The sequence below is a fragment of the Oncorhynchus mykiss genome, chromosome 11 (genome assembly GCF_013265735.2).
Source record: "Oncorhynchus mykiss isolate Arlee chromosome 11, USDA_OmykA_1.1, whole genome shotgun sequence".
Taxonomy (NCBI): Eukaryota; Metazoa; Chordata; class Actinopteri; order Salmoniformes; family Salmonidae; genus Oncorhynchus; species Oncorhynchus mykiss.
Window position 1 is genome coordinate 75454935 of NC_048575.1, and position 19411 is coordinate 75474345.

Sequence of the window (19411 nt, forward strand, 5' to 3'; positions counted from 1 at the left end):
ATAACAGAATGACCATTGAAACAGTCTGGAATGATATAATGACAACTGAAACAGTCTGGAATGATGGAATTCCCACTGAAACAGTCTGGAATGATATAATGACCACTGAAACAGTCTGGAATGATATAATGACCACTGAAACAGTCTGGAATGATGGAATTCCCACTGAAACAGTCTGGAATGATATAATGACCACTGAAACAGTCTGGAATGATATAATGACCACTGAGACAGTCTGTAATGATGGAATGACACCTGAAACAGTCTGTAATGATATAATGATCACTGCAACAGTCTGGAATGAGGGAATTACCACTGAAACAGTTTGGAATGATATAATGACCACCAAAACAGTCAAGAATGATGGAATGACCACCAAAACAGTTTGGAATGATATAATGACCACGAAAACAGTCAAGAATCATATAATGACCACCAAAACAGTCAAGAATGATATAATGACCACCAAAACAGTTTGGAATTATGGAATTACCACTGAAACAGTCTGGAATGATCACTGAAACAGTCTGGAATTATGGAATTACCACTGAAACAGTCAGGAATGATCACTGAAAGAGTCTGGAATGATGGAATAATCCCTGAAACAGTCTCAAATGATCCCTGAAACAGTCTCGAATGATGGACTAAACACTGAAACAGTCTGGAATGATGGAATTACCACTGAAACAGTCTGGAATGATATAATGACCACTGAAACAGTCTGGAATGTTGGAATTCCCACTGAAACAGTCTGGAATGATATAATGACCACTGAAACAGTCTGGAATGATGGAATTCCCACTGAAACAGTCTGGAATGATATAATGACCACTGAAACAGTCTGGAATGATGGAATTCCCACTGAAACAATCAGAATTGATATAATTACCACTGAAACAGTCTGGAATGATGGAATTACCACTGAAACAATTAAATGATCATTGAAAATGTCTGCAATAACAGAATGACCACTGAGACAGTCTGGAATGATGGAATTCCCACTGAAACAATCAGAATTGATATAATTACCACTGAAACAGTCTGGAATGATGGAATTACCACTGAAACAGTCTGGAATGATATAATGACCACTGAAACAGTCTGGAATGATGGAATTACCACTGAAACAGTCTGGAATGATATAATGACCACTGAGACAGTCTGGAATGATGGAATTCCCACTGAAACAATCAGAATTGATATAATGACCACTGAAACAGTCTGGAATGATGGAATTCCCACTGAAACAGTCTGGAATGATATAATGACCACTGAAACAGTCTGGAATGATGGAATTCCCACTGAAACAGTCTGGAATGATATAATGACCACTGAAACAGTCTGGAATGATGGAATTCCCACTGAAACAATCAGAATTGATATAATTACCACTGAAACAGTCTGGAATGATGGAATTACCACTGAAACAATTAAATGATCATTGAAAATGTCTGCAATAACAGAATGACCACTGAGACAGTCTGGAATGATGGAATTCCCACTGAAACAATCAGAATTGATATAATTACCACTGAAACAGTCTGGAATGATGGAATTACCACTGAAACAGTCTGGAATGATATAATGACCACTGAAACAGTCTGGAATGATGGAATTACCACTGAAACAGTCTGGAATGATATAATGACCACTGAAACAGTCTGGAATGATGGAATTACCACTGAAACAGTCTGGAATGATATAATGACCACTGAAACAGTCTGGAATGATATAACGACCACTGAAACAGTCTGGAATGATGGAATTACCACTGAAACAATTAAATGATCATTGAAAATGTCTGCAATAACAGAATGACCACTGAAACAGTCTGGAATGATGGAATTCCCACTGAAACAGTCTGGAATGATGGAATTCCCACTGAAACAATCAGACTTGATATAATTACCACTGAAACAGTCTGGAATGATGGAATTACCACTGAAACAGTCTGGAATGATATAATGACCACTGAAACAGTCTGGAATGATGGAATTACCACTGAAACAGTCTGGAATGATATAATGACCACTGAAACAGTCTGGAATGATATAATGACCACTGAAACAGTCTGGAATGATATAACGACCACTGAAACAGTCTGGAATGATGGAATTCCCACTGAAACAGTCTGGAATGATATAATGACCACTGAAACAGTCTGGAATGATATAATGACCACTGAAACAGTCTGGAATGATGGAATTACCACTGAAACAGTCTGGAATGATATAATGACCACTGAAACAGTCTGGAATGATGGAATTCCCACTGAAACAGTCTGGAATGATGGAATTCCCACTGAAACAATCAGAATTGATATAATTACCACTGAAACAGTCTGGAATGATGGAATTCCCACTGAAACAGTCTGGAATGATGGAATTCCCACTGAAACAGTCTGGAATGATGGAATTCCCACTGAAACAATCAGAATTGATATAATTACCACTGAAACAGTCTGGAATGATGGAATTCCCACTGAAACAGTCTGGAATGATATAATGACCACTGAAACAGTCTGGAATGATGGAATTCCCACTGAAACAGTCTGGAATGATATAATGACCACTGAAACAGTCTGGAATGATATAATGACCACTGAGACAGTCTGGAATGATGGAATGACACCTGAAACAGTCTGGAATTATATAATGACCACTGAAATAGTCATAATGATCACTGCAACAGTCTGGAATGAGGGAATTACCACTGAAACAGTCAAGAATGATGGAATGACCACCAAAACAGTTTGGAATGATACAATGACCACCAAAACAGTCAAGAATGATGGAATGACCACCAAAACAGTCAATAATGATGGAATGACCACCAAAACAGTCAAGAATGATATAATGACCACCAAAACAGTCAAGAATGATATAATGACCACCAAAACAGTTTGGAATTATGGAATTACCACTGAAACAGTCTGGAATGATCACTGAAACAGTCTGGAATTATGGAATTACCACTGAAACAGTCAGGAATGATCACTGAAAGAGTCTGGAATGATGGAAAAATCCCTGAAACAGTCTCGAATGATCCCTGAAACAGTCTCGAATGATGGACTAAACAGTGAAACAGTCTGGAATGATGGAATTACCACTGAAACAATGAAATGATCATTGAAAATGTCTGCAATAACAGAATGACCACTGAAACAGTCTGGAATGATGGAATTCCCACTGAAACAGTCTGGAATGATATAATGACCACTGAAACAGTCTGGAATGATATAACGACCACTGAAACAGTCTGGAATGATGGAATTCCCACTGAAACAGTCTGGAATGATATAATGACCACTGAAACAGTCTGGAATGATATAACGACCACTGAAACAGTCTGGAATGATGGAATTCCCACTGAAACAGTCTGGAATGATATAATGACCACTGAAACAGTCTGGAATGATATAATGACCACTGAAACAGTCTGGAATGATATAATGACCACTGAAACAGTCTGGAATGATATAACGACCACTGAAACAGTCTGGAATGATGGAATTACCACTGAAACAGTCTGGAATGATATAATGACCACTGAAACAGTCTGGAATGATATAATGACCACTGAAACAGTCTGGAATGATATAATGACCACTGAGACAGTCTGGAATGATGGAATGACACCTGAAACATTCTGGAATTATATAATGACCACTGAAATAGTCATAATGATCACTGCAACAGTCTGGAATGAGGGAATTACCACTGAAACAGTCAAGAATGATGGAATGACCACCAAAACAGTTTGGAATGATACAATGACCACCAAAACAGTCAAGAATGATGGAATGACCACCAAAACAGTCAATAATGATGGAATGAAATAACTTTTTTGCCCGCTTTGAGGACAATACAGTGCCACTGACACGGCCTGCAACGAAAACTTGCGGTCTCTCCTTCACTGCAGCCGAGGTGAGTAAGACATTTAAACGTGTTAACCCTCGCAAGGCTGCAGGCCCAGACGGCATCCCCAGCCGCGCCCTCAGAGCATGCGCAGACCAGCTGGCCGGTGTGTTTACGGACATATTCAATCAATCCCTGTACCAGTCTGCTGTTCCCACATGCTTCAAGAGGGCCACCATTGTTCCTTTTCCCAAGAAAGCTAAGGTAACTGAGCTAAACGACTACCGCCCCGTAGCACTCACTTCCGTCATCATGAAGTGCTTTGAGAGACTAGTCAAGGACCATATCACCTCCACCCTACCTGACACCCTAGACCCACTCCAATTTGCTTACCGCCCAAATAGGTCCACAGACGATGCAATCTCAACCACACTGCACACTGCCCTAACCCATCTGGACAAGAGGAATACCTATGTGAGAATGCTGTTCATTGACTACAGTTCGGCATTCAACACCATAGTACCCTCCAAGCTCGTCATCAAGCTCGAGACCCTGGGTCTCGACCCCGCCCTGTGCAACTGGGTACTGGACTTCCTGACGGGCCGGGCCGCCCCCAGGTGGTGAGGGTAGGCAACAACATCTCCTCCCCGCTGATCCTCAACACTGGGGCCCCACAAGGGTGCGTTCTGAGCCCTCTCCTGTACTCCCTGTTCACCCACGACTGCGTGGCCACGCACGCCTCCAACTCAATCATCAAGTTTGCGGACGACACAACAGTGGTAGGCTTGATTACCAACAACGACGAGACGGCCTACAGGGAGGAGGTGAGGGCCCTCGGAGTGTGGTGTCAGGAAAATAACCTCACACTCAACGTCAACAAAACTAAGGAGATGATTGTGGACTTCAGGAAACAGCAGAGGGAACACCCCCCTATCCACATCGATGGAACAGTAGTGGAGAGGGTAGCAAGTTTTAAGTTCCTCGGCATACACATCACAGACAAACTGAATTGGTCCACTCACACAGAAAGCATTGTGAAGAAGGCGCAGCAGCGCCTCTTCAACCTCAGGAGGCTGAAGAAATTCGGCTTGTCACCAAAAGCACTCACAAACTTCTACAGATGCACAATCGAGAGCATCCTGGCGGGCTGTATCACCGCCTGGTACGGCAACTGCTCCGCCCTCAACCGTAAGGCTCTCCAGAGGGTAGTGAGGTCTGCACAACGCATCACCGGGGGCAAACTACCTGCCCTCCAGGACACATACACCACCCAATGTCACAGGAAGGCCATAAAGATCATCAAGGACATCAACCACCCGAGCCACTGCCTGTTCACCCCGCTATCATCCAGAAGGCGAGGTCAGTACAGGTGCATCAAAGCTGGGACCGAGAGACTGAAAAACAGCTTCTATCTCAAGGCTATCAGACTGTTAAACAGCCACCACTAACATTGAGTGGCTGCTGCCAACACACTGACACTGACTCAACTCCAGCCACTTTAATAATGGGAATTGATGGGAAATGATGTAAATATATCACTAGCCACTTTAACCAATGCTACCTTATATAACGTTACTCACCCTACATTATTCATCTCATAGGCATACGTATATACTGTACTCTATATCATCGACTGTATCCTTATGTAATACATGTATCACTAGCCACTTTAACTATGCCACTTTGTTTACATACTCATCTCATATGTATATACTGTACTCGATACAATCTACTGTATCTGCCTATGCTGCTCTGTACCATCACTCATTCATATATCCTTATGTACATATTCTTTATCCCCTCACACTGTGTACAAGACAGTAGTTTTGGAATTGTTAGTTAGATTACTTGTTGGTTATTACTGCATTGTCGGAACTAGAAGCACAAGCATTTCGCTACACTCGCATTAACATCTGCTAACCATGTGTATGTGACAAATAAAATTTGATTTGATGATTTGATTTGAATGACCACCAAAACAGTCAAGAATGATATAATGACCACCAAAACAGTCAAGAATGATATAATGACCACCAAAACAGTTTGGAATTACCACTGAAACAATGGAATGATCACTGAAAAAGTCTGCAATAACAGAAAGACCACTGAAACAGTCTGGAATTTTGTAATGACTACAGAAACAGTCTGGAATAATAACTGAAACAGTCTGGAATGATCACTGAAACAGTCTGGAATGATATAACGACCACTGAAACAGTCTGGAATGATGGAATGACCATTAAAACAGTCTGGAATGATGGAATGACCACTGAAACAGTCTGTATTGATATAATGACCACTGCACAGTCTGGAATGATGTAATGACTACTGAAACCGTCTGGAATAATCACTTAAACAGTCTGGAATAATGGAATGACCACTGTAACAGTATGCACTAATCATTGAAACAGTCTGGAATGATGTAATGATCACTGAAACAGTCTGGAATGATGTAATGATCACTGAAACAGCCTGGAATGATGGACTAAACACTGAAACAGTCTGGAATGATGTAATGATCACTGAAACAGTCTGGAATGATGTAATGATCACTGAAACAGTCTGGAATGATGGACTAAACACTGAAACAGTCTGGAATGATGTAATGATCACTGAAACAGTCTGGAATGATGTAATGATCACTGAAACAGCCTGGAATGATGGACTAAACACTGAAACAGTCTGGAATGATGTAATGATCACTGAAACAGTCTGGAATGATGGAATGATCACTGAAACAGTCTGGAATGATGGAAAAAACACTGAAACATTCTGGAATGATGTTATGATCACTGAAACAGTCTGGAATGACCACTGAAACCATCTGGTATGAGGGCATGACCACTGAAACAGTCTGGAATGAGGGCATGACCACTGAAACAGTCTGGTATGAGGGCATGACCACTGAAACAGTCTGGTATGAGGGCATGACCACTGAAACAGTCTGGAAGAACAAATCATATACACATCATGTGTTGATGACTAATAAACACACACAGGGATTGAATAACAGAATTGGGCATAGTTATACCCCTGGCTACATCCATTGATAAATTGACTGTGTGAAATTGAAATGTGAAATAACTAAGAATAGAGAGTGGCTCAGATTTCCCTGTTAGAGTGTCTTCCCATATCTGAAGCTGTAGCTGTGGGACTCGAGTCAGTCAATGCTTTGTGAAGTGTGACAGTAGGGTTTAAATGGGAGTCATAATAACTAAAATATGTCTTGGCTTGTGTATTCACTTGCAATTGTGCGCGCGCACACACACACACACACACACACACACACACACACACACACACACACACACACACACACACACACACACACGCACGCACGCACACACACACACGCACGCACGCACGCACGCACGCACGCACGCACGCACGCACGCACGCACGCACACACACACACACACAGTTACTCTCTTCCCAGTAGTTCTGCTTTGGTTTGGCTCATTGTTGTGCTCATGGCGGCAGGTAGCCTACGTGTTAAAGCGTTGGTCCATCTGTCGATGTGCCCTTGAGCAAGGCACTTACTCCAGGGGCGCCGTGCTACTATGGCTGACCCTGTAAAACAACGCATTACACTGCACCTATCTGGTGTATGTGACAATAAAACATCTATATATATTTTTAATGTTTACCCTCGGTGGTCTGTGCTGGATCCTGGCGCGGGCCACTTTCTGCTTGTTGACTATGTTCATCAGCTTAACAGCATCGGCCCCCTTCACATAAACCACAGGCCTCTTCAGAGGGTCCTCTGCTAACTTGTTTAGCTACGGGAGAGGAGAACACACAGACACGCACATTAGGATAGGAGAACTAACACACAAGGACATTTACTGTATACAGGACAACACACACGTTAACCTTAATGATGGATAACAACTGTGTGCTCATCTTCAACATAGTCTCTCATTTCATCTCCTGTAGGATGGAGAGAGAGAGAGAGAGAGACAGAGAGAGAGAGAGAGAGAGAGAGAGAGAGACAGAGACAGAGAGAGAGACAGAGACAGAGACGTGGAAACTGTGGTCATCCTCTACAGTGCGAGGGATGGAGGAGGGATGGATGGAGGAGGAGGGAGAGATGGAGGAGGGAGGGAGAGATGGAGGAGGGAGGGATGGAGGGAGGCGGGAGGGATGGAGGGGGGAGAAATGGAGGAGGGAGGGAAGGAGGGATGGAGGAGGGAGGGAAGGAGGGATGGAGGAGGGAGGGCTGGAGGAAGAGATGGAGGATGGAGGGAAGGCGGGAGGGAGGGTGAAATGGAGGATGGAGGGAGGGTGAAATGGGGAGGGAGGGAGAAATGGAAGAGGGAGGGATGGAGGAGGGAGGGAAGGTGGGAGAGAGGGTGAAATGGAGGAGGGAGGGAGAAATGGAGGAGGGAGGGAAGGAGGGAGAAATGGAGGAGGAGGGAGGGAGGGATGGGGTGGAGGGAGGGAGGGAGGGAGTAATGGAGGAGGGAGGGAAGGAGGGAGGGAGAAATGGAGGAGGGAGGGAAGAAGGGAGGGAAGGAAGGACGGAGAGGGAGAGAAGTCAATTAATTGTATGTTCAGTATTTGGCCGTACTGGACACAGACTGCCTCCTCCACTGAGTTGGACTGAGCTTCTCTCTCTCTAGTCTGCCGTCCGTGGGCCTATGCAACTGGGTCCTGGACTTCCTGATGGGCTGTCCCCAGGTGGTGAAGGTAGACAACATTATCTCCTCCACACTAATCCTCAACACGGGGGCCCCACAAGGGTGCATCCTCAGCCGCCTCCTGTACTCCCTGTGACTATTAAAACTTACCCTAACCAGAAACCATGGATAGATGGCGGCATTCGCGCAAAACTGAAAGCGCGAACCACCGCATTTAACCATGTATGTGGGTCGCTCAGCCTAACGCATCATTGGCTGCACACTGACTGCCTTCCAGGACACCTACAACACCAGGTGTCGCAGGAAGGCCAAGAAGATCATCAGGAACCCCAGCCACCCGAACCATGTGCCGTTCTCCATGCTTCCATCACTCACACGTGTGCAGTATAGGAGCATCGTGGCAGAAACTGTCAGACTGGCCAATAGTTTCTAGCCTCAGACCATCAGGCTGCTGAATAGCCACCACCTGTTCTCCCAGTCCCCCCCATATGGACAGTTACCCTGCCCCTACCCCATATGGACAGTTACCCTGCCCCTACCCCATATGGACAGTTACCCTGCCCCTACCCCATATGGACAGTTACCCTGCCCCTACCCCATATGGACAGTTACCCTGCCCCTACCCCATATGGACAGTTACCCTGCCCCTACCCCATATGGACAGTTACCCTGCCCCTACCCCATATGGACAGTTACCCTGCCCCTACCCCATATGGACAGTTACCCTGCCCCTACCCCATATGGACAGTTACCCTGCCCCTACCCCATATGGACAGTTACCCTGCCCCTACCCCATATGGACAGTTACCCTGCCCCTACCCCATATGGACAGTTACCCTGCCCCTACCCCATATGGACAGTTACCCTGCCCCTACCCCATATGGACAGTTACCCTGCCCCTACCCCATATGGACAGTTACCCTGCCCCTACCCCATATGGACAGTTACCCTGCCCCTACCCCATATGGACAGTTACCCTGCCCCTACCCCATATGGACAGTTACCCTGCCCCTACCCCATATGGACAGTTACCCTGCCCCTACCCCATATGGACAGTTACCCTGCCCCTACCCCATATGGACAGTTACCCTGCCCCTACCCCATATGGACAGTTACCCTGCCCCTACCCCATATGGACAGTTACCCTGCCCCTACCCCATATGGACAGTTACCCTGCCCCTACCCCATATGGACAGTTACCCTGCCCCTACCCCATATGGACAGTTACCCTGCCCCTACCCCATATGGACAGTTACCCTGCCCCTACCCCATATGGACAGTTACCCTGCCCCTACCCCATATGGACAGTTACCCTGCCCCTACCCCATATGGACAGTTACCCTGCCCCTACCCCATATGGACAGTTACCCTGCCCCTACCCCATATGGACAGTTACCCTGCCCCTACCCCATATGGACAGTTACCCTGCCCCTACCCCATATGGACAGTTACCCTGCCCCTACCCCATATGGACAGTTACCCTGCCCCTACCCCATATGGACAGTTACCCTGCCCCTACCCCATATGGACAGTTACCCTGCCCCTACCCCATATGGACAGTTACCCTGCCCCTACCCCATATGGACAGTTACCCTGCCCCTACCCCATATGGACAGTTACCCTGCCCCTACCCCATATGGACAGTTACCCTGCCCCTACCCCATATGGACAGTTACCCTGCCCCTACCCCATATGGACAGTTACCCTGCCCCTACCCCATATGGACAGTTACCCTGCCCCTACCCCATATGGACAGTTACCCTGCCCCTACCCCATATGGACAGTTACCCTGCCCCTACCCCATATGGACAGTTACCCTGCCCCTACCCCATATGGACAGTTACCCTGCCCCTACCCCATATGGACAGTTACCCTGCCCCTACCCCATATGGACAGTTACCCTGCCCCTACCCCATATGGACAGTTACCCTAACCCTACCCCATATGGACAGTTACCCTGCCCCTACCCCATATGGACAGTTACCCTGCCCCTACCCCATATGGACAGTTACCCTGCCCCTACCCCATATGGACAGTTACCCTGCCCCTACCCCATATGGACAGTTACCCTGCCCCTACCCCATATGGACAGTTACCCTGCCCCTACCCCATATGGACAGTTACCCTGCCCCTACCCCATATGGACAGTTACCCTGCCCCTACCCCATATGGACAGTTACCCTGCCCCTACCCCATATGGACAGTTACCCTGCCCCTACCCCATATGGACAGTTACCCTGCCCCTACCCCATATGGACAGTTACCCTGCCCCTACCCCATATGGACAGTTACCCTGCCCCTACCCCATATGGACAGTTACCCTGCCCCTACCCCATATGGACAGTTACCCTGCCCCTACCCCATATGGACAGTTACCCTGCCCCTACCCCATATGGACAGTTACCCTGCCCCTACCCCATATGGACAGTTACCCTGCCCCTACCCCATATGGACAGTTACCCTGCCCCTACCCCATATGGACAGTTACCCTGCCCCTACCCCATATGGACAGTTACCCTGCCCCTACCCCATATGGACAGTTACCCTGCCCCTACCCCATATGGACAGTTACCCTGCCCCTACCCCATATGGACAGTTACCCTGCCCCTACCCCATATGGACAGTTACCCTGCCCCTACCCCATATGGACAGTTACCCTGCCCCTACCCCATATGGACAGTTACCCTGCCCCTACCCCATATGGACAGTTACCCTGCCCCTACCCCATATGGACAGTTACCCTGCCCCTACCCCATATGGACAGTTACCCTGCCCCTACCCCATATGGACAGTTACCCTGCCCCTACCCCATATGGACAGTTACCCTGCCCCTACCCCATATGGACATGTAAATGGTTACATTTGTAAATATTTTTTATATATATTATTACTTAGATTATTGTTTTATTCACTTGTCTTTTTGACCTGCAGTGTTGGAGCTCTGAGCTGAATAATTTCATTGTACCCAGCAATTACATCTGTGACTAATAAACTCATCTAATCAGTTTCTCTTTCGGCCTCCGTCCCTCCCTGCCCTTCGTACCCTCTACAGTCTCTCTAGTGGGACTCCTCTATTGGACTGAGCCTCTCTGTTGTCTGCTCCCTCCCTGCCCTCCGTACTCTCTACAGTCTCTCTAGTGGGACTCCTCTATTGGACTGAGCCTCTCTGTTGTCTGCACCCTCCCTGCCCTCCGTACTCTCTACAGTCTCTCTAGTGGGACTCCTCTATTGGACTGAGCCTCTCTGTTGTCTGCTCCCTCCCTGCCCTCCGTACTCTCTACAGTCTCTCTAGTGGGACTCCTCTATTGGACTGAGCCTCTCTGTTGTCTGCACCCTCCCTGCCCTTCGTACCCTCTACAGTCTCTCTAGTGGGACTCCTCTATTGGACTGAGCCTCTCTGTTGTCTGCACCCTCCCTGCCCTCCGTACTCTCTACAGTCTCTCTAGTGGGACTCCTCCATTGGACTGAGCCTCTCTGTTGTCTGCACCCTCCCTGCCCTTCGTACCCTCTACAGTCTCTCTAGTGGGACTCCTCTATTGGACTGAGCCTCTCTGTTGTCTGCACCCTCCCTGCCCTCCGTACTCTCTACAGTCTCTCTAGTGGGACTCCTCTATTGGACTGAGCCTCTCTGTTGTCTGCACCCTCCCTGCCCTTCGTACCCTCTACAGTCTCTCTAGTGGGACTCCTCTATTGGACTGAGCCTCTCTGTTGTCTGCTCCCTCCCTGCCCTCCGTACTCTCTACAGTCTCTCTAGTGGGACTCCTCTATTGGACTGAGCCTCTCTGTTGTCTGCTCCCTCCCTGCCCTTCGTACCCTCTACAGTCTCTCTAGTGGGACTCCTCTATTGGACTGAGCCTCTCTGTTGTCTGCTCCCTCCCTGCCCTTCGTACTCTCTACAGTCTCTCTAGTGGGACTCCTCTATTGGACTGAGCCTCTCTGTTGTCTGCTCCCTCCCTGCCCTTCGTACTCTCTACAGTCTCTCTAGTGGGACTCCTCTATTGGACTGAGCCTCTCTGTTGTCTGCTCCCTCCCTGCCCTCCGTACTCTCTACAGTCTCTCTAGTGGGACTCCTCCATTGGACTGAGCCTCTCTGTTGTCTGCACCCTCCCTGCCCTCCGTACTCTCTACAGTCTCTCTAGTGGGACTCCTCTATTGGACTGAGCCTCTCTGTTGTCTGCTCCCTCCCTGCCCCAGTATGTCATTTAAAAATCCCAGGGGAAATACCAGACATATTCACCATTTCTATTTCTTCCCCTGTCGTCATGTTTCCAAGTGAATTATGCTCTCTCTGATTAAAGTATAGCGTACGGCAATTTAACATCTCTGCTTCTGTTATTTTCCCCTGCAAGAGAGTCAATATAAACCAGGCTCTCAAAGGGCTGACACTGCTAGCATTGATGTCAATGTGATAATAGCGTTATGCTATACGTAAAGTATATACACCAGATACCTCACGATAAAGGACAGTTTATTGTTGCTACCTCAAACTTGTTCAGCCAAGTTTCCTAGAAACATATTACAGTTCTTCAGGATAGTCTTGAACGGAGCTCGCCCAGTTTGTTCTCTGGTGGTTGTTCATTCGCTAATAGAACATCGGGAAGAGACGGTTTATTTACAGTCGCAGTTTCATCAGGGTGCCCGTATGTAGTCCTCTATCGCCGTCTCTCTCTCTTCAGAGTGTCGGGGAGGGAGGGCCTGGTCCGAGATGAGCAGTATGTCCTGCTCTGACTGACCCTTGAAGTAGAAATCTTCATCCAAATCAAGGGTAGTGATCACTGTTCTGATGGCCAGACGCTCTTTTCGTTCATAGAAAACGATGGCGGAAACACTATGTGTTTTTGGCAAAGTGGGTGGGGTTATATCCTTCCTGTTTGGCCCTGTCCGGGGGTGTCCTCGGAGTGGGCCACAGTGTCTCCTGACCCCTCCTGTCTCAGCCTCCAGTATTTATGCTGCAGTAGTTTATGTGTCGGGGGGCTAGGGTCAGTTTGTTATATCTGGAGTACTTCTCCTGTCCTATTCGGTGTCCTGTGTGAATCTAAGTGTGCGTTCTCTAATTCTCTCCTTCTCTCTTTCTCTCTCTCGGAGGACCTGAGCCCTAGGACCATGCCCCAGGACTACCTGACATGATGACTCCTTGCTGTCCCCAGTCCACCTGGCTGTGCTGCTGCTCCAGTTTCAACTGTTCTGCCTTATTATTATTCGACCATGCTGATCATTTATGAACATTTGAACATCTTGGCCATGTTCTGTTATAATCTCCACCCGGCACAGCCAGAAGAGGACTGGCCATCCCACATATGCTCTCTCTAATTCTCTCTTTCTTTCTCTCTCTCGGAGGACCTGAGCCCTAGGACCATGCCCCAGGAATACCTGACATGATGACTCCTTGCTGTCCCCAGTCCACCTGACTGTGCTGCTGCTCCAGTTTCAACTGTTCTGCCTTATTATTATTCGACCATGCTGATCATTTATGAACATTTGAACATCTTGGCCATGTTCTGTTATAATCTCCACCCGGCACAGCCAGAAGAGGACTGGCCACCCCACATAGCCTGGTTCCTCTCTAGGTTTCTTCCTAGGTTTTGGCCTTTCTAGGGAGTTTTTCCTAGCCACCGTGCTTCTTCACCTGCATTGCTTGCTGTTTGGGGTTTTAGGCTGGGTTTCTGTACAGCACTTTGAGATATCAGCTGATGTACGAAGGGCTATATAAAATAAATTTGATTGATTGATTGATGTAAAAATCTAGTTAAGAACCGCGCAAAAACACACAAAATAGCAGAGTTGCTCAGGTGCCTGTTAAATGACCGCTATACATTCCACCACCATTCTTGAGTGGAGACTTGGAATGTGAGTGCCCAATGTGTGAATGGAAACATGGAAACCATGTGTGTGTGTGTGTGTGTGTACTGACCTGATCAATGGCATCAGAGTTTTCAGACACGTCAAAAATGACAGCCGTCGCCCCTCTCTGAACTGCTCGCTTCGCCTGCAGAGAGAACAACAGTCATCAGAGACACAGAGAGAACAACAGCCAATAGAGACACAGAGAGAACAACAGCCATTGGTGACACAGAGAACAACAACCATTAGAAACGCAGAGAGAACAACAGTCATCAGAGAAACAGAGAGAACAACAGCCAATAGAGACACAGAGAGAACAACAGCCATTAGAGAGACACAGAGAGAACAACAGCCAATAGAGACACAGAGAGAACAACAGTCATCAGAGACACAGAGAACAGCCATTAGAGACACAGAGAGAACAACAGTCATCAGAGACACAGAGAGAACAACAGCCAATAGAGACACAGAGAGAACAACAGTCATCAGAGACACAGAGAGAACAACAGCCAATAGAGACACAGAGAGAACAACAGCCATTGGTGACACAGAGAACAGCCATTAGAGACACAGAGAGAACAACATACATTAGAGACACAAATAGAACAACAGCCATTAGAAACACAGAGAGAACAACAGCCATTAGAGACGCAGAGAGAACAACAGCCATTAGAGACACAGAGAACAACAGCCATTAGAGACACAGACAGGACAACAGCCAATAGAGACAAAGAGAGAACAACAGCAATTAGTGACAAAGAGAGAACAGCCAATAGAGCGACAGAGAGAACAACAGCCGTTTAGAGACAGAGAGAGAAACACAGCCATTACAGACACAGAGAGAACAACAGCCATTAGTGGCACAGAGAACAACAGCTATTAGTGATACAGAGAGACCAACAGCCAGTAGAGAACCAGAGAGAACAACAAATATAAGAGACAGAGAGAGAACAACAGCCATTAGAGACACAGAGAGAACAACAGCCATTAGAGACACAGAGAGAACAACAGCCATTAGTGACAAAGAGAGAACAGCCATTAGAAACAGAGAGAACAACAGCCATTAGTGACACAGAAAACAACAGCCATTAGAGACACAGAGAGAACAACAGCCATTAGAGACACAGAGAGAACAACAGCCATTAGAGGGAACAACAGCCATTAGTGACACAGAGAAGAACGCCATTAGAGACACAGAGAGAACAACAGCCATTAGAGACACAACGAGAACAACAGCCATTAGAGACACAAAGAGAACAACAGCCATTAGAGACACAGAGAGAACAACAGCCATTAGAGAACCAGAGAGAACAACAGCCATTAGAGACACAGAGAGAACAACAGCCATTAGAGAGAACAACAGCCATTAGTGACACAGAGAAGAACAGCCATTAGAGACACAGAGAGAACAACAGCCATTAGAGACACAACGAGAACAACAGCCATTAGAGACACAGAGAGAACAACAGCCATTAGAGACACAGAGAGAACAACAGCCATTAGAGACAGAGCGAGAACAACAGCCATTATAGACACAGAGAACTACAGCTATAAGAGACCCAGCTAACAACAAATACTGTATAAGAGCTACAGAGAACACCAGCCATTAAAGAGACAGAGAGAGTAACAGCAATTAAAGACACAGAGAGTAGCAGCCATTAAAGACACAGAGAACAACAGCCATTAGAGACACAGAGAGAAGAGCCATTAGAGACAGAGAGAGAAACACAGCCATTACAGACACAGAGAGAACAACAGCCATTAGTGACACAGAGAACAACAGCCATTAGTGATACAGAGAGACCAACAGCCAGTAGAGAACCAGAGAGAACAACAAATATAAGAGACAGAGAGAGAACAGCAGCCATTAGAGACACAGAGAGAACAACAGCCATTAGAGACACTGAGTGAACGACAGCAATTAGTGACAAAGAGAGAACAGCCAATAGAGAGGCAGAGAGAACAACAGCCATTAGTGGCACAGAGAACAACAGCCATTAGAGACACAGAGAAAACAACAGCCATTTGGGAGAGAACAACAGACATTAGAGAGAACAACAGCCATTAGTCACACAGAGAACAACAGCCATTAGTGACACAGAGAAGAACAGCCATATTAGAGACACAGAGAGAACAACAGCCATTAGAGACACAGAGAGAACAACAGCCATTAGAGAACCAGAGAGAACAAAAAAATATAAGAGACAGAGAGAGAACAACAGCCATTAGAGACACAGAGAACAACAGCCATTAGAGACACAGAGAGAACAACAGCCATTAGAGACACAGAGAACAACAGCCATTAGAGACACAGAGAACAACAGCTATAACAGACCCAGCTAACAACAAATACTGTATAAGAGCTACAGAGTACACCAGCCATTAAAGAGACAGAGAGAGTAACAGCAATTAAAGACACAGAGAACAACAGCCATAAAAGAGACAGAAAGAACAAAAGCCATTAGTGACACAGAGAACAACAGCCATTAGTGACACAGAGAACAACAGCCATTAGTGACACAGAGAACAACAGCCATTAGTGACACAGAGAACAACAGCCATTAGTGACACAGAGAACAACAGCCATTAGTGACACAGAGAACAACAGCCATTAGTGACACAGAGAACAACAGCCATTAGTGACACAGAGAACAACAGCCATTAGTGACACAGAGAACAACAGCCATTAGTGACACAGAGAACAACAGCCATTAGAGACACAGAGAACAACAGCTATAAGAGACACAGCTAACAACAAACATAAGAGATACAGAGAACAACATCCATTCGAGACAGAGAGAACAACAGCCATTTGTGACACAGAGAACTACAGTCATTAAAGAGACACAGAGAGAACAACAGCCATTAGAGAACCAGAGAGAACAACAAATATAAGAGGCACAGAAAGAACAACAAATACAAGAGACAGAGAGAGAACAAAAGCCATTAGAGACAGAGAGAGAACAACAGCCATTAGAGACAGAGAGTACAACAGCTATTAGAGACACAGAGAACAACAGCCACAGAGAGAACAACAGCCATTAGAGACAGAGAGAGAACAACAGCCATTAGAGACACAGAGAGAACAACAGCCATTAGAGACAGAGAGAACAACAGCCATTAGTGACACAGAGAGAACAACAGCCATTCGAGACACAGAGAGAACAACAGCCATTCGAGACACAGAGAACAACAGCCATTAGAGACACAGACAGAACAACAGCCATTAGTGACACAGAGAACAACAGCCATTAGTGACACAGAGAACAACAGCCATTAGTGACATAGAGAACAACAGCCATTAGTGACACAGAGAACAACAGCCATTAGTGACACAGAGAACAACAGCCATTAGAGACACAGAGAGAACAACAGCCATTAGAGACAGAGAGAACAACAGCCATTAGTGACACAGAGAACAACAGCCATTAGTGACACAGAGAACAACAGTCATTAGTGACACAGAGAACAACAGCCATTAGAGACACAGAGAGAACAACAGCCATTAGAGACAGAGAGAACAACAGCCACTAGAAAGACACAGAGAACAACAGTCCTTAATGACACAGAGAACAACAGCCATTAGTGACACAGAGAGAACAACAGCAATTAGAGACACAGAGAGAACAACAGCCATTCGAGACACAGAGAACAACAGCCATTAGAGACACAGAGAGAACAACAGCCATTAGTGACACAGAGAACAACAGCCATTAGTGACACAGAGAACAACAGCCATTAGTGACACAGAGAACAACAGCCATTAGTGACACAGAGAACAACAGCCATTGGAGACACAGAGAACAACAGCCATTAGAGACACACAGAGAACAACAGCCATTAGAGACACAGAGAGTAACAACAGCCATTAGAGACACACAGAGAACAACAGCCATTAGAGACACAAAGAGAACAACAGCCATTAGAGACACAAAGAGAACAACGGCATTTGAGACACAGAGAGAACAACAGCCATTAGTGACACAGAGAACAACAGCCATTAGTGACACAGAGAACAACAGCCATTAGTGACACAGAGAACAACAGCCATTAGAGACACAAAGAGAACAACAGCCATTAGAGACACAAAGAGAACAACAGCCATTAGAGACACAAAGAGAACAACAGCCATTAGAGACACAAAGAGAACAACAGCCATTGGAGACACAAAGAGAACAACAGCCATTAGAGACACAAAGAGAACAACGGCATTTGAGACACAGAGAGAACAACAGCCATTCGAGACACAGAGAACTACAGTCATTAAAGAGACACAGAGAACTACAGTCATTAAAGAGACACAGAGAGAACAACAGCCATCCGAGACACAGAGAACAACAGCCATTAAAGAGACAGAGAGTACAACAGCCATTAGAAAAACAGAGAACAACAGCCATTAGAGACACAAAGAGAACAACAGCCATTAGAGACACAAAGAGAACAACAGCCATTAGAGAACCAGAGAGAACAACAAATATAAGAGGCACAGAAAGAACAACAAATATAAGAGACAGAGAGAGAACAACAGCCATTAGAGACAGAGAGAGAACACCAGCCATTAGAGACACAGAGAACAACAGCCATTAGAGACACAGAGAACAACAGCCATTAGAAAGACACAGTGAGAACAACAGCCATTAGAGAGACACAGAGAGTAACAACCATTAGAGACACAGAGAGTAACAACCATTAGAGAGACACAGAGAGTAACAGCCATTAGAGACACAGAGACAACAACAGCCATTAGAGACACAGAGAACAACAGCCATTAGAGACACACAGAGAACAACAGCCATTAGTGACACAGAGAACAACAGCAATTAGAGACACAGAGAGAACAACAGCCATTAGTGACACAGAGAACAACAGCCATTAGAGACACAAAGAGAACAACAGCCATTAGAGACACAAAGAGAACAACAGCCATTAGTGACACAGAGAACAACAGCCATTAGTGACACAGAGAACAACAGCCATTAGTGACACAGAGAACAACAGCCATTAGTGACACAGAGAACAACAGCCATTGGAGACACAAAGAGAACAACAGCCATTAGTGACACAGAGAACAAC

At 46.1% G+C, this 19411-nt stretch overlaps 1 protein-coding gene across 1 annotated transcript in view; it reads right to left on the minus strand.

Annotated features, from left to right (window-relative positions):
* Window positions 1–19411, minus strand: part of LOC110536392 (E3 ubiquitin-protein ligase znrf3-like) — a 205458-nt gene that overhangs the window by 31457 nt on the left and 154590 nt on the right. The window contains exons 3-4 of the mRNA XM_036936352.1: window positions 14409–14483; window positions 7505–7636 (exon numbers count right to left, since the gene is read on the minus strand). Of these exons, the coding sequence (XP_036792247.1) occupies window positions 7505–7636; window positions 14409–14483 (207 nt within the window). The remainder of the gene's footprint in view (window positions 1–7504; window positions 7637–14408; window positions 14484–19411) is intronic.